The following is a 13873-nucleotide window of genomic DNA, read 5'->3' as shown; positions in this document are numbered from 1 at the left end:
CTTGCTTCCTTGTATGCTGCCACATCTTACGCATGGAATAGTTCCTCACTTCCTAGGCAGTGAGTAGCACCTCCCTGATCTTTTACAATTCCTTTTTTGCAAAGCCTTCCTGTGTAGGTTTCCTAAACCATGGAAATACCATTTGTTAATTCATCCTGTGTATCACACTTGTCAAGAGTACTTTTGTGTTGTGTCCCAGGAAACACTGTTGACAGCTATAGCTTCTATACACCGATACTGGACCAAGGGATTACTTTGTGCAAGGCAGAAGTTCACTGGCCCTTTTTCAGAGAAATATATTGTGAGAACACAGACAGTATTAACAAATAAGTATGTCAGATGCAGGTCTTTTGTTTATTGGATAATCTTCGTCAAGATAGCAGTGGAAATGGTCACTAAAGAGTGACTGCAGACTGTCAAACACAAGACTTCACATGACCTGTTCTATAGAGGTTACGTAAAAACACATGGATTCCACAGTCAGAAATGCCCTAGTACCACAATATTCCCCACGTTTAAGAGGGTCTTTACAATCTGCTGAATGGCCGAATGACTATAACAGTCATTAAAAGATACGCTAAAACCTTGTGGAAATAAGTTCCATATAAATACACAAACAACAGAATAAAAAAAGGGAACTATATTCTCTAAGTTGCTAAACTAATTTCTGTAAGGTACTGCCTCTTCAGTTTTGTTAGGATTTGTAGTTTTTTTTTTTTTAATTAAAAAATGAAATAGAGTTTAAAAACTTTCCTAGCCTGTTCTGCTAAGGACATGGTCATCTTAATGTGTGACACAAAATTACAATATGCAATATTTGTAAGAAGACCCTCATTGTTAAAACAAATGTTAGCAGACAGGTTATTTTTGAGAGAGATTTTCCCGCCATCCCAACACATCCCTTAAAAAACTAAATTCTCTAAAGATATAACTTAAAGAGCACTGCCTAACGTGATATTTAAAAAAAAAAACAAAAAACATAGCATTTGCCACAAATCAGAATAAAAGCATATTGCACATTGTCTAGACTGCTGTCCTGAGAACCTTTAAAAAAACAATACTGGCTTCCAGCAACTACGGAATGGTGGTTGCATAGCAAGTGAGTGTTCTACACCCAGGTAAAAGTCTCCATGTTACTTGTAACTATCTACATTACTACACAAATCCTACATAGAATTTTTGACCAAACACAGGACGTTCCAGCTCAAAATGATTTTAAAAACAACCCTTTGGATACATGGTAGCAGGTATTCTCATTTCAGTACCCTTAACCCAATTTTGCTATAATGCTCCAAGATGGAATTTAAAGACCAAAGTTCTGTGCAGCCTAACGTTGCAGTCTTAGAATAAAGGCATAATCTCCACCTCCTCCTCATTAGTACAAGTTCTTCAGTCCTAAACTTCACTTTGACCACAAGACATTAATCCTCAAAAATAACTGAAGGCAGTGAACCCCTTCAGTGTATATATAAGAATTTTCTTCCAAGGGGTTTTCTTCAAGTAATATTAGATCCCTGATGTAGCTTGTAAACATTCTTACTAAACAAATTATATCCAGTCACATAAGGCAGCAGCATCTTAAAAATCCTAAAGGTGATTTAAGATTGAGGTTTTTTTACATGAAGGCAGAGAGAGGTTTTGTTCAGTGGCACAGCACCCAAATCCAAGAGGACTTTTAAGGCAAAGAGGATTTGATGGTCATCTGGGTTGCTTTCACTCCAGGTCAAGGAAAGGGAAAGCAACATTTTACAGAGAGATTTTGCCGAGACTGGGATTGTTCATCCAGATAGCATCAAGAAGCTTCTGTATCATCATTTTTAGTGGTAGTTTCCAGTGGAATAAGCTGCCATCAGAGAGACCTTTGGATAAATGCCACTTTCAAATAACATTCTTATTGGAGGATATTATTGACCAGAAGTCCCTCCAGGCATTCCTGCTTGAAATAACCCTTTAAATCACAAGCCTTAGCATTTGTGATTCATTGGAGCCTGCTGTATGGAAGACAAAGCTAGTAAGCCCCATAGGGTGTAACTTCTTACACAAGATGCTTTGAAAAGCGACAACCTAAAGTGATGCATGTTATTGCATTTCTGTTTTTCTCAGTCTCATTAAAAGACAACACCTCAATCCTTGCAGGAATGGCACCCACATTAAAAAGGGTCTCAAGAGCAAACGTCTTCGGAATCAACTAGTTGTAAAGATTCTGTTCCTTTGTGTGTTTTTCGCTGCAAATATGCAATTGGCTCACATCCCATGGGGCCTTTTGTTCAGACTTTACTCACATCACCATTTTTCTAGACCGTCATCTGTCAAAACACCTGGCTGTGTAGGTGTGATGTCCACTGAAATAGCTGCTGCCATAGGCCATGGAGATGCAGTGTCTAGGTTCTGTTGCTATAGCTACCTGCATCGTGATAGGTCCTTGGATGGGCAGAGTCTGCACAGAAGGTTGAAGGCTGGCCTGCAGAGCAGAGTAAGAATGCAGTGAGGTGCTAGCACTCCCAGAGAGTAGGCTGCTGGGCCTGTGGGCCTGCAAGGAGTCACGGTAAGCAGAGCACAAATCCTGCACTGGAGACTGGAACTGGGAAAGGGCAGTTGAGTGCTGGGCTAGTGGGTGATAACTGGATTGCTGAAACAGGACCTGAGTTGTGGTTTGGTGGTTCACACTTCCCACTACTTGCTGCTGCAATGTTATTTGTTTTTTCACCTTGCTGGCTTCTTTGACATCATTCTCATAATATCTAGAGAAAACAAAAATTAAAGCACAGTGTTGTCAAGCAAATGCAAGCTATCAGAACGGGTGTAAATATCTGAGGAGTTTCTACAAATTGATTTTCAATTGTCCCCTTGCCAGCTTGTTCCTACATGGTCAGTACAAGTTTTCCCATTGACCCTAATGGGCATAGGATTTGGGTGCTCGTTAGCCTGCACAGGTCAGAGATAAAAAGAACTTATTGTGCTCAATAATGTTCATATTTCACCTGTCGGCACTTTGAATAGATTTACTATTTCTATCTACTAACGGCCATTCTGAACCATTAAAACATTCAGTGGGCATTTTGGGGAACATTCGGTCTACAGAGTGAAGAGATCTTTTAAAACGTGCAGCTGTATTGTGTGTCAAGACCCCATAAATGCATAGAACCAATAAGGGAATCCTTTCCAGTCTCTGCTAGCAGGACTTGCCTGCATCCACATAGGCTGGGCTGCTGTCATGATCTATCCTAACTGAACAAGCAACCTCTTCTACTGGGGGTAGGGGTAAGGGGTGAGAGAGAGAATGAATAGTTCTGGAATGTCATTGCTGTAAGGGGAATATTGCTATCACTTTACAGCATACTTCATACACTAAAAGTGTTATAACATCGCAAAGGATGGATAGCTACTTACACAGAAGCTATAGTGGAAGTCAAATTTTGTGCGGCCTAACCACCCAATTGCATGAATAAATTACCATTCTGGTTGATGCAATGGATTCATATGCTACCACTGCACCAATATTTAGAAAGATTGCCAATCCCCAACTTTGCTGATATGGGCTGAGATGTACTAATCTCATGTGATCTTGATTACTGCTAAACTAAATGCCATTTGGAGTCTTTTCAGCTCTACATTTTTGGAGAGTAATAGAAAGTCTATTAAGAGTTTGAGGAATAGGTTACTTTGGTCCAGCAGTCTTACATTAGCATCATTTCGATACATTGGGTAAGATGCTCCCAGGAATAACACGTTAGCAGCTGGAGCTGTGTGGTCCAGGAGGGAGAAATCTGCATACAGATGCGTGAGGCGCACACACAAGCAGCAGCAATCAGAGATGGTCGAAAGTTGAGGAAAGCATAATCTAAAGAAATTTTAAAAATAATATTACGCTTTGACCGATCACCATTCACTCGGAGTTCCATTCACTCTGTGCACATGCAGCAAGGTGAATCAAGTTAAACTTATAGGCCAAATGCCCACAGAGGTGGACAATTAAGTCTTTATATATGATACAGAGGCTTAAGAGTGGCATTTTGTGCCCAGCAAAAGCCTCCACAAATCAGGATGGAATACAGGCGACTCATCTTATGCTGGGGTTACGTTCCGCTGTCAGCACGTAAAGCGAAAATCGCGTATAGTCAAAATTACATTGAGTGTAATGGTGGGCGGACTCGCCCGCACTACAGGTACGGTATTTAAATTGTTATTTTTCTCCTTTTTTTGTTTTTGCCAACCGCGCAAAGCTGAATTCGTGCATGTTAAATGCGCGTAAGATGAGACTCGCCTGTATTTCAAACTATGACCCTGCTGTGGGCTTCTATCCCCTACAAGCCATTCTGATCTGTTCCATTTCATGCAAGTTGATTGCATTCTCGGACTCCTAATCAAGTTTCTAGAAAGGGTCTCAACTAGAACAAGGTTGGGCCACTTAAACCTTAACCCAGTTTTTCAAGAATCGAAAATACACCTTAGTTCAAATCTTGCCACAGCCGACACAGTGAGCCCATTTGGCTTTTTAGCAGCTCTCCATAACTTCTCATCCTCAGAAAGGAAGTAAAAATCCACAGCCCCCATTTCTAGTGACTCTTACTTAGGGGCATCGCAGAAAAGTTCTAGGGCTGGGCAATTCCAACCTGCTTTCAGATGCTTGCAAAGAGAGCCATAAGGACCCTTCTCCTAGAAGAGTTCTTCCCCCAGAAGTGCCTTCGAGAATTTGCGCCATTTGCAGTCCATAGCAATACAGAGGAAAGATATTGCTCTTTGCAAGTATTTTTATTGCACCTACGTTGTGCCCGTTTTAAAAGCATTTATTTGTCTGCTATGGATTTTTGCCATTAGCCCACTGGAAGACTACCCAAGGGTAAACCTCTACAGACCCCACATCTCACAGTTGGACTGAGATATTACCTTGCACTGAGAAATCAAGGAAGTAGTAAGCATATTTTTCCATGAAAGCTTTGACTTTGGTCAGGGATGTGATGGGCCAGCCATTGTGAAGGTCCTTCTCGCCAACAGAGGCGAAGAGGTAGTAGTCAATGTAGTGTGCTGGAGTCGGCAGGCAGAGATTCCAGTTGAAGTTTTCCAAGAGTAGTAGTTCCATCTTGAGCAGGTCTTTTTTGTTTAGCACCACGTTCACATTGCACATGTAAGCCAAGTTATTTAACTGCTCCAGCTTTGGAACGCGATCCTCCTTTTCTTCAAATTTGCCTTAAAAAAATAAAATAAATAACAATTTAAAGATGGATTTAAAAATTGACTCAAAAAACAAACAAAACAAAACAAAACAAAAAAAACCAACAACAACACTCAGCCCAAGGTCACCTAGATTCAAAGGATCCTGATACTAGTTGTGCATTAGTAAGCATGTAGAATTCACAGATCCATCATGCAGCATGGGGAACCTGCTCTTCTAGCGGGGCTAGCCAGAGTTTTGTGGACTTAAACCCAAAACTCATCACGGGGTATATATGCAGACTTGCAAGGGTCTGTGCAAACACTGTATTTGGTCTATCTGTGCAAGACAAAGGCGTGCAACTCTGGTGCACTGGTGAACTATGAGCTCCGGAAGTATTTACTGGGGCAAGGGAAAAAGGCAGGAAGTGAGGTCTGATCAAGTCTTGCCATGTGAATATAAGGTATCTTTCAACCTAAGCTTCCTTGTCTTTAAGAGCAACTCTACTACGCCAAATACCAACACTAGATACATGCAAGTCAAGCAGGCCCACACAACTTAGGACAATAGCAAACTTTACAGAGATAGGTACACGCTTGCACTATTATGAAGTTGTGTCACCCATGTTGTCTTTCCTTAAAGACTTCGTGAAACTGACCCAGCCAAAGGTATTGGAATCCTAAACAAATCTCCCAAAGGATAAGCCCACCTCCCCATGAGGACTTATATCACATTCCAAGGTTTAGGAACAGAGTCAGACCAAAAAAAAAATAAAAAAAATAAAAAAAAAGTGAAGTTGATTTGCAATTGACTAATATTTTCCCTGCAAGGATCTCAAAAGGAGCTTGTTTCCATAGCACAGAACATTTATAAGATTCTTCTATGTGGTATTAAGATAAATTTACAAAATAAAAATCTGGGCAATTTATTTTTAAATTAGCACATCTCCATAAAATGCCTAGCACAATGGGACCCAAATCCCTGGGTGGGTCCTTGGGTGCTACTTCAGTAGAGATGATTGTGGCAGATAAATAATAAAAGTCCTTTAAAAAGGCAGCAAGAAATTTGAAAGGGAGGGATTGAAAGGGAGGGAGAAAAAGCCTGAGTAAATTCCTCTTCCCCAAAATCCATCCAAATAAACCCAAGCAGATTTTAAGCATGTTTTTTAGAACAGTGCTGAACACCACTGGCCCTTGCATACCCTCGCTGCTGTTATCCAATATTCAGCTTACCCAGTGCTGAGTCTTGTCATCAGCAATGGGTAGTTTTTGCAGTGCAGCTCAGGCTCAGATGGTTGTAAGTTTAAATACAAAAACCCGACCTAAAATCAGTCACCATAAACATAAAGAGGTTTGTAAAAAGAAGAGCCTATAAAATATAATGCAAAATAAGAGGATACGACGTGCAATGAGAAATGGGAAAGAACAAGACCTCTCTATTTGTTCTCCTATCTTCCCTCTGATAAATCCCTACATTTTTTATTTTATTATTCAAACAGCTCTCAGTAGCTAAAGGAGTGCACATCAACCCCACGATCAGGAAAGCCTTAGGATATGGTTAGACAAGAGATTTAAAATTTGGTTCAGAGATCAAATATCAGCAAGACCCACAACTCAGTTCTTCCTTTGGACACACAAAGGCAGCTCCCTGAAGCACAAGTGCAGATAAATTAAGAACACACTAATATACTTCCAGAGAAGTCTCAAGACACCAGAGGCCTTTAAAAAAAATAAAAATAAACAAGTGGTCTAAACAACTTGCTCCTTGAGTTTAACCATCCATTTACTTTTCTCTGATTTAGAATTTGCTTTCTGCCTTAAAACTAAGTAACCCCATCTTTGCAGCCATCTTGAATTAGATTGACTGCATCTGCTTAACAATAATTTAGCTATTGAACATTTGTTCAGGATCTTATAGAAGCAGATGTTGGAATTCATTAGCATTTTTATACAGCAGAAAGCTTGGCAGCACATCCTGGGAGATGCAATTGCATTCTGTAGGAAAACTGTATTTCAATATGAAAAGAGAATCTGCTCCTATTTCAAGAGTTTTATACTGCACAGGGTTTCAGAAGTGAATAAAAAATCCAAGATAAGCATGTATCTAAACAAAGCAATCTGCTAAACTATGAACTGTGACATTTAACTTTTCAGATAATATACTGGAAAAAACAAGCCATTTCTATAGCAAGTTATCTTTTTGGGGAAAAAAACTGTTCTGAACCTAAGCACCTGCTATTTAAATAGAGAGAACAGGGCAGTAGCTATAGTGCTAACTCAAAATGTAACTGCTTTAAATAATAGTCTAATTTAAAATGACTTAATGATTGGGTATATAATGGAGTCCATATAAAAACTAACTTGTTCAAAAATACACACGTCACTTGTCTATTGACAAATGACTTTCTGGTAATGTTGGGGTTTTAGCCAACATTGACATCAATTTATTCAATATCTTTGTTTAAAAACTCATTCTCCCAGATTTCTCATGGAAAGGGACAGGAAAACACCTCAATTTCTGAGCATGCTATAGTATATAGAGAGACCTATCAGGAAAATCATGTTACTGTCAAGTAAAAACTGGCTTTAAGAAATCAACTAACACATGCACTTAACCAATTCTTTTAATTAATTATGTGTTGAAGATGAGTGCCTGTATATCATTTTAGCCACAATTTCAGCTCTTTCTAGTGCAAATATGTCCCTCTTGTTTTCTTTTCCAGCAGCGTTGACACTCCATGGGCCTCTAACCAAGTAGGTACCAAAGTATTCTTAGTCCCTTCTGCAATGCTGGCTACCTAAATGAGAGAAGCGCAATACTCCAACTGCTATGATGCTCCGGGTGAGGGGGGAGCCGGGGGGGTGAATAAGGGACAGGGAGGGGGCAGAGGTTGGGGGTGGTGGTCAGGGAACGGGGGGTTGGATCGTGGGCGTTCTGGGGGTCTGTCAGGACTCGGCGGGGGGGGGGGGTCCCGGCATGGTGGTGGGGGGGGTTTCCTGGGGCATGGTGAGGGGACAAGGAACAGGATGGGTCGGGGATTCTGAGGGGGCGGGAAGTGGGTGGGGGGCGGATAGGGGGCAGGGCCAGGCTGTTTGGGAGGCACAGCCTACTCTACCCTAAAGCTCATTCAGCAGTTTGAGGCTTGCAGAAGAGCCAAGCTGTTAGTTTTTCCGTTACGGCTGCCGTCCCTTTCACTTCCCAAATGCCAAATTATAGTCTATATTTAATTTCAGTGCCATAGGGAGATTCATGTCAGGGGAGGGTAGCTTCATTTAATATTAGCCACTGGGGGAGGGAATCACATGAGAAGAGCCATATCCTACACCACCAACCTCCTTCCCAACGCTACCAAGGGAGGCTCCCCCGCCCCCGCATACCCTGAGGCTTCAGAGGGGTTAATTCAGTGGTTCTCAAACTTTTGTACTGGTGACCCCTTTCACATAGCAAACCTCTGAGTGCGACCCCCCTTATAAATATATAAAAAAGTATTTTTAATTTAACACTATTATAAATGCTGGAGGCAAAGCGGGGTTTGAGGTGGAGGCTGGCAGCTCGTGACCCCCAGTAATAACCTCGTGACCCTCTGAGGGGTCCTGACTCCCAGTTTGAGACCCCCTGGGTTAATTTAATTTTAGCACCCTGTGTCCATTTCACATGCATGTGCTATTTTGAGCATTTCAGTTTTCACAACATAGGCTCATTCCAGATACTGGAACAAGCTCAAATGCTCAGTTCGTGGAGTACGTACATAAGCTATACTAAAGACAAACCCACAATAACCATCTCCAGTTTGTGAGGGACCCCATGGAGCCAGTCTCTAGGAAACAGATAAATGCATGGAGGTTAAGTCCATTAATGGCTATTAGCCAGGATGGGTAAGGAATGGTGTCCCTAGCCTCTGTTTGTCAGAGGGTGGATGGAGATGGATGGCAGGAGAGAGATCACTTGATCATTACCTGTTAGGTTCACTCCCTCTGGGGTACTTGGCACTGGCCATTGTCGGTAGACAGGATACTGGGCTGGATGGACCTTAGGTCTGACCCAGTATGGCCATTCTTATGTTCTAACCTAAATGAACCCAAAGTTATGAAGACAGATATGAGTCAAGGAAGCCAGCAGACTATCAGAAACCTGGAAAAAAAATCTCTGACTGGATGGGCTCAGGCGTTTGGTCACAAGCTGAGGTGGTTCAAAAGTTTTGGATTTTTTTTAAGCAGAATTTTTTTGTTATTTCTTTTAACAATCAAAACACAACAAGCAGCAAATATTTGGCCACACACTTCTGAAACCCCAAACCATATTCAGGTTTTGGCAGACTAATTTCAGCTTTTCAATTAGAAAAACCACAACAAATTTTGAAGGAAAGCAGACATTGTCCATGATTTTTTCTGCTTTTTAAAAACCCCTAGTTTTCGATCCAAAAAAAGTTTTGACGGAAAATATTTGTCCAACCCTTTTAATGAGCTTCAGTGCCTTTTAGCTCTAGCTGATGCTGAGAACCAGTGATACCTTGTAAAGAAGTTCTCTCAAAACTGGGTTTGTGCCGAGATGCGGAAGGTTTATTTTTCCCAGGGCCGCCTGTTGGAGGGAGGGGGGAAGCAAGTGGGGGCAATTTGCCCTAGGGCCCGCAAGCGCCCCTACGAGAATATAGTATTGTATAGTATTGCAATTTTTCTTATGGAAGGGGCCCCCGAAATTGCTTTGCCCCAGGCTTCCTGAATCCTCTGGGCAGCCCTGGTTTGCGCCAATATAATTAGATCAATTTTAAATACATTTTTTTACACTGGTGAAAGTTTTCCCAACATATATATATAAGCCCTAAATCACTCACATGGATGCATTCTCTTTCAATATGGAACTAGTCAGCTGTAATTAAAGTGACTTCCCTTCAACATCCTGCACTAGAAGTATTATTTTTCAACACTCAAACTGGTTTAATCAAAGTCTAAACATTTTTCAGTTATACACATTCATTGCCATTTTATACTGCATTCAGGTTGCCAACGGAAAGGCCTACTTTCCATCCTTCACAACTCCCCCGTGGGGAAAAAAAAAGGTCTTTATCTGAAGCTAGACATGGAAGGTCTGGATCCCAGAAACAAGCTGGCAAGTTGAAGCTTATATCATGTTCTTAAGCTTTTCCTTCCAATGGAGAGTTCCTGTGCTCCTAGTATTCTTGTATTTGTTTACATACCTATCCATGGGGGAAAAAACCCTGTAAATACAGTAGTATGTTTTCAAACTCATATGGTGTAAAACAACTAGACACAGAGAAAGGGTTCTCTGCAAATAGCTCTATACATACTACATTCAATATGCAACACTTGCTAAGAAGTCAGAAAAGACTCCCAACGCAGAGCCAAATTGTTCCTCTAAACATTCTATCAATCTGGTGGGTAAATATTACCTTCTTGGTTGAATGGAAACAAACTTCAATAACTATATGGCCTGCAGCAGTATGAGGCCTACAATAAAATTGGAGAAGTGCTCTGGGCAAAGGGAGAAATGAGACAGATTAAGAAATACTGGAGAGTTTCTGACCTTTGTTCTGCCATTCCAAGCATAGTTTAATAGCTATGTCCAACCCAGCTCTGTAGAATCTAGCTGCATATCAAGTCTCTATAGCCACTCATGTTTAGTATTTTTCTTTAGGTTTCTCTCATTGCTACCCAAGTGCTGTTGTTTTAACCAATAGCCTCCACTGCCATAGTATTTCAGCACTCGCAGTCTTCTTCCTTTCAGACACCCTAGTTGTGACAGGGAAGTGCTACTATCCCCATTTTACAGAGGAGGAATAGAGGCACAGAGAAACTAAGACCTGGCCTACACTTAACAATCAGATTGACATAGCTACATTGCTCAGGGTTGTGAAAAGAAATTGTGCCCTGAGTGCCACTGTTAGGGTGACCTAATCCCTGCTGCAGGTGCAGTAATGCCTCTCAGGGCACATCTATTGGGGATCAACTTATTGCGTCTAGTGAAGACGCGATAAAATCGATCCCCGATGGCTCTGCCGTCGACTCCGGAAATCCACTGCGGCAAGAGGCGGAAGCGGAGTTGACGGTGGGGCGGCAGCGGTCGACTCGCTGCCGTCCTCACAGCCAGGTAAGTCAACCTAAAATACGCAACTTCAGCTACGCTATTCACGTAGCTGAAGTTGCGTATCTTAGGTCGACCCCCTCCCACCTACCCCCCCCAGAGTGTAGACCTAGCCTCAGAGAGGTGGATGAACTGCACTGATAGGAACAACCCTTCCATTGATGTAGGAAGGGTCTATACCAGTGGAGGGCAACCTACGGCCCATCAGGGTAATCCACTGGCAGGCCACGAGACAGTTTGTTTACACTGAACGTCCGCAGGCACAGCCGCCCACAGCTCCCAGTGGCCATGGTTCACCGTTCCCAGCCAATGGGAGCTGCAGGAAGCGGTGCGGGTCGCAGGTTGCCCACCACTGGCCCACTCCCGTGGCACAGCTGCATTGTCATAGCTGTGCCGTAGCAGCATAGACATGCCCTAAGGACTTACTCAAGGTCAGATATGAAATCCGGTAGCAGGAATTTAATGAATGTCTCACAAATGCTACGCTAGTACCGTAGCCTCTGGCCTTTCCTCTCTTGACAAGACTACCTTTCCTCTTGAGTCTACACAAATGTTGCCTGCCACCCTTTTGCTACCAGGAAATGTAATAAAAAGCCCTAATACAGATATAACCAAAACAGTCATATATTCATCAGTTCCTTTTCCCTCCTCAGTCTCCTTCCACTGAGGAAATGTTTGTGGTGGCCTCCATCTACAGATATCAGCTTTTGATTTCCATCCTTTGTGCTGAGGGGCCAGAGAACATCACCTCCACATCAGTCTGAAAAGACAATACTTCTCCACTTCGCTCTGCTACATGAATGGCTAGAGTGGGAAAAGACCCAGATATTTAAAATCCATTTACAGATTTAGAATAAACGGGATTAATGAAATGTTATGATTCAGACTCATGACAGCTGGAGAGCGTGGGAGTACGAAATTAAAAGAAAAGCAGAGGCCAAGGAGAGTGAACGTTAAGGTAGGACAGAAAATCAATCAATCAAAAGTTTTGAATCAGAATTGTCAGTACTACAGGAAGATAGCAACAAGCTCAAGGTAATCACTGAGCAAATAGTGTTTGTTGTTATACTCACAAATAACTAAACAAATAACTATTTTAAACTCAGAAAATACTGAACCTATAACTGAAGAGATACAGCTCATTCCCCTACTGTTCCCATTTGAATTTTGATTTTGGATTTCACACACACACACACACACACGCACTTAAGGTAAGGGGGGAGGGCGCGGAAAGGCGAAAAAATGTTGGGAACAAGCAAGCTTATCAAGAAATGGGTTTTTCTACTGTAGTGAGACCTGCTTGCCACTTCAGAACAGATGAGATTCAGAGGCCAAAATTTCCAACAGGTAACTAAAATTAGGCTCCTAAATCCACCTTAGGCACCTGGATAAGTTGCTTATTTTTAAAGATGTCTAGCACTCGGAAGTTCCCCTCTTTGTCCAGGATTGTATTAAAGACAAATGCACACATTTTACAACAGCTCTCTCCCCACCCTCAAAAGTGAGCTCTGAGTTACTTGGTAAAGATCTAATGACATACACTAATTTAATGTGCCAAACTGCAATGCAATAGGTAATCACTCAAGTACCCATAAAATATGGAATGCCCAATAGCTGTACTCAGATTCAAAACTCTTTGAATATGTCATCTTATGTTTTAATCAGCATTAAGGCCTGCTCTACTGTAGGAAGAGGTGTGTGAGCTAGCCATTTTTTTTTTAAAAAAGCCTTTTCCCTAGTGTAGGCATCCCTAAAGGGCTTTTCAGTCATGTTAAACTAACTTTATGAAGCTAATCTGATTGAAAGCCATATCTCCCCTTGTTCATAGAATATCAGGGTTGGAAGGGGCCTCAGGAGGTCATCTAGTCCAACCTCCTGCTCAAAGCAGGACCAATCCCCAACTAAATCATCCCAGCCAGGGCTTTGTCAAGCCTGACCTTAAAAACCTCTAAGGAAGGAGATTCCACCACCTCCCTAAGTAGCCCATTCCAGTGCTTCACCATCCTCTTAGGGTATGTCTACACTACGGGATTAATCCGAATTTATATAATTTGAATTTGGGAAACAGATTGTATAAAGTCAAATGTATGCGGCCACACTAAGCACATTAATTCGGCAGTGTGCGTCCATGTTTCAGGGCTAGCGTCGATTTCTGGAGCGTTGCACTGTGGGTAGCTATCCCATAGCTATCCCATAGTTCCTGCAGTCTCCCCCGCCCATTGGAATTCTGGGTTGAGATCCCAGTGCCTGATGGGACAAAAAACATTGTCGCAGGTGGTTCTGGGTACAGCCTCACCCCTCCCTGCATGAAAGCAACGGACGGCAGACAACCATTTCGTGTCTTTTTCCTGGGTGAACACTGCAGACTCCATACCACAGCAAGCATGGAGCCCGCTCAGCTCAAGACAGCAGTCATGAACATTGTAAACACCTCGTGCATTCTCGTGGAGTTTATGCTGAGCCAGGACCAGAAAAACGAGGCGAGGAGGCAGTGGCGGTGGCAGCGGCAGCGCAGCGACAAGCGTGATGAGGACATGGACATGGACACGGACACAGAATTCTCTCAAACCGCGGGCCCCGGTGCTTTGGAGATCATGTTGTTAATGGGGCAGGTTCTATCCA

The 13873-nt window shown here is 42.3% G+C and overlaps 1 protein-coding gene across 2 annotated transcripts in view; it reads right to left on the bottom strand.

The window, feature by feature from the left end:
• Positions 1 to 335: 335 nt before the first annotated feature.
• CCNJL (cyclin J like) overlaps positions 336 to 13873 on the bottom strand; it is a 48245-nt gene continuing 34707 nt past the window's right edge. For both annotated transcript variants that reach the window (XM_005297996.4, XM_005297997.4), the window contains exons 4-6: positions 4888 to 5187; positions 3682 to 3841; positions 336 to 2741 (exon numbers count right to left, since the gene is read on the bottom strand). In XM_005297996.4, coding sequence (XP_005298053.1) covers positions 2303 to 2741; positions 3682 to 3841; positions 4888 to 5187 — 899 coding nt within the window. In that variant the 3' untranslated portion in view covers positions 336 to 2302. The remainder of the gene's footprint in view (positions 2742 to 3681; positions 3842 to 4887; positions 5188 to 13873) is intronic.

This window comes from Chrysemys picta, chromosome 8 (genome assembly GCF_011386835.1).
Source record: "Chrysemys picta bellii isolate R12L10 chromosome 8, ASM1138683v2, whole genome shotgun sequence".
In the NCBI taxonomy this organism is placed as follows: domain Eukaryota; kingdom Metazoa; phylum Chordata; order Testudines; family Emydidae; genus Chrysemys; species Chrysemys picta.
Note: the sequence above shows the minus strand (reverse complement) of the source record. Positions and strands in the feature narration are given on the sequence as shown.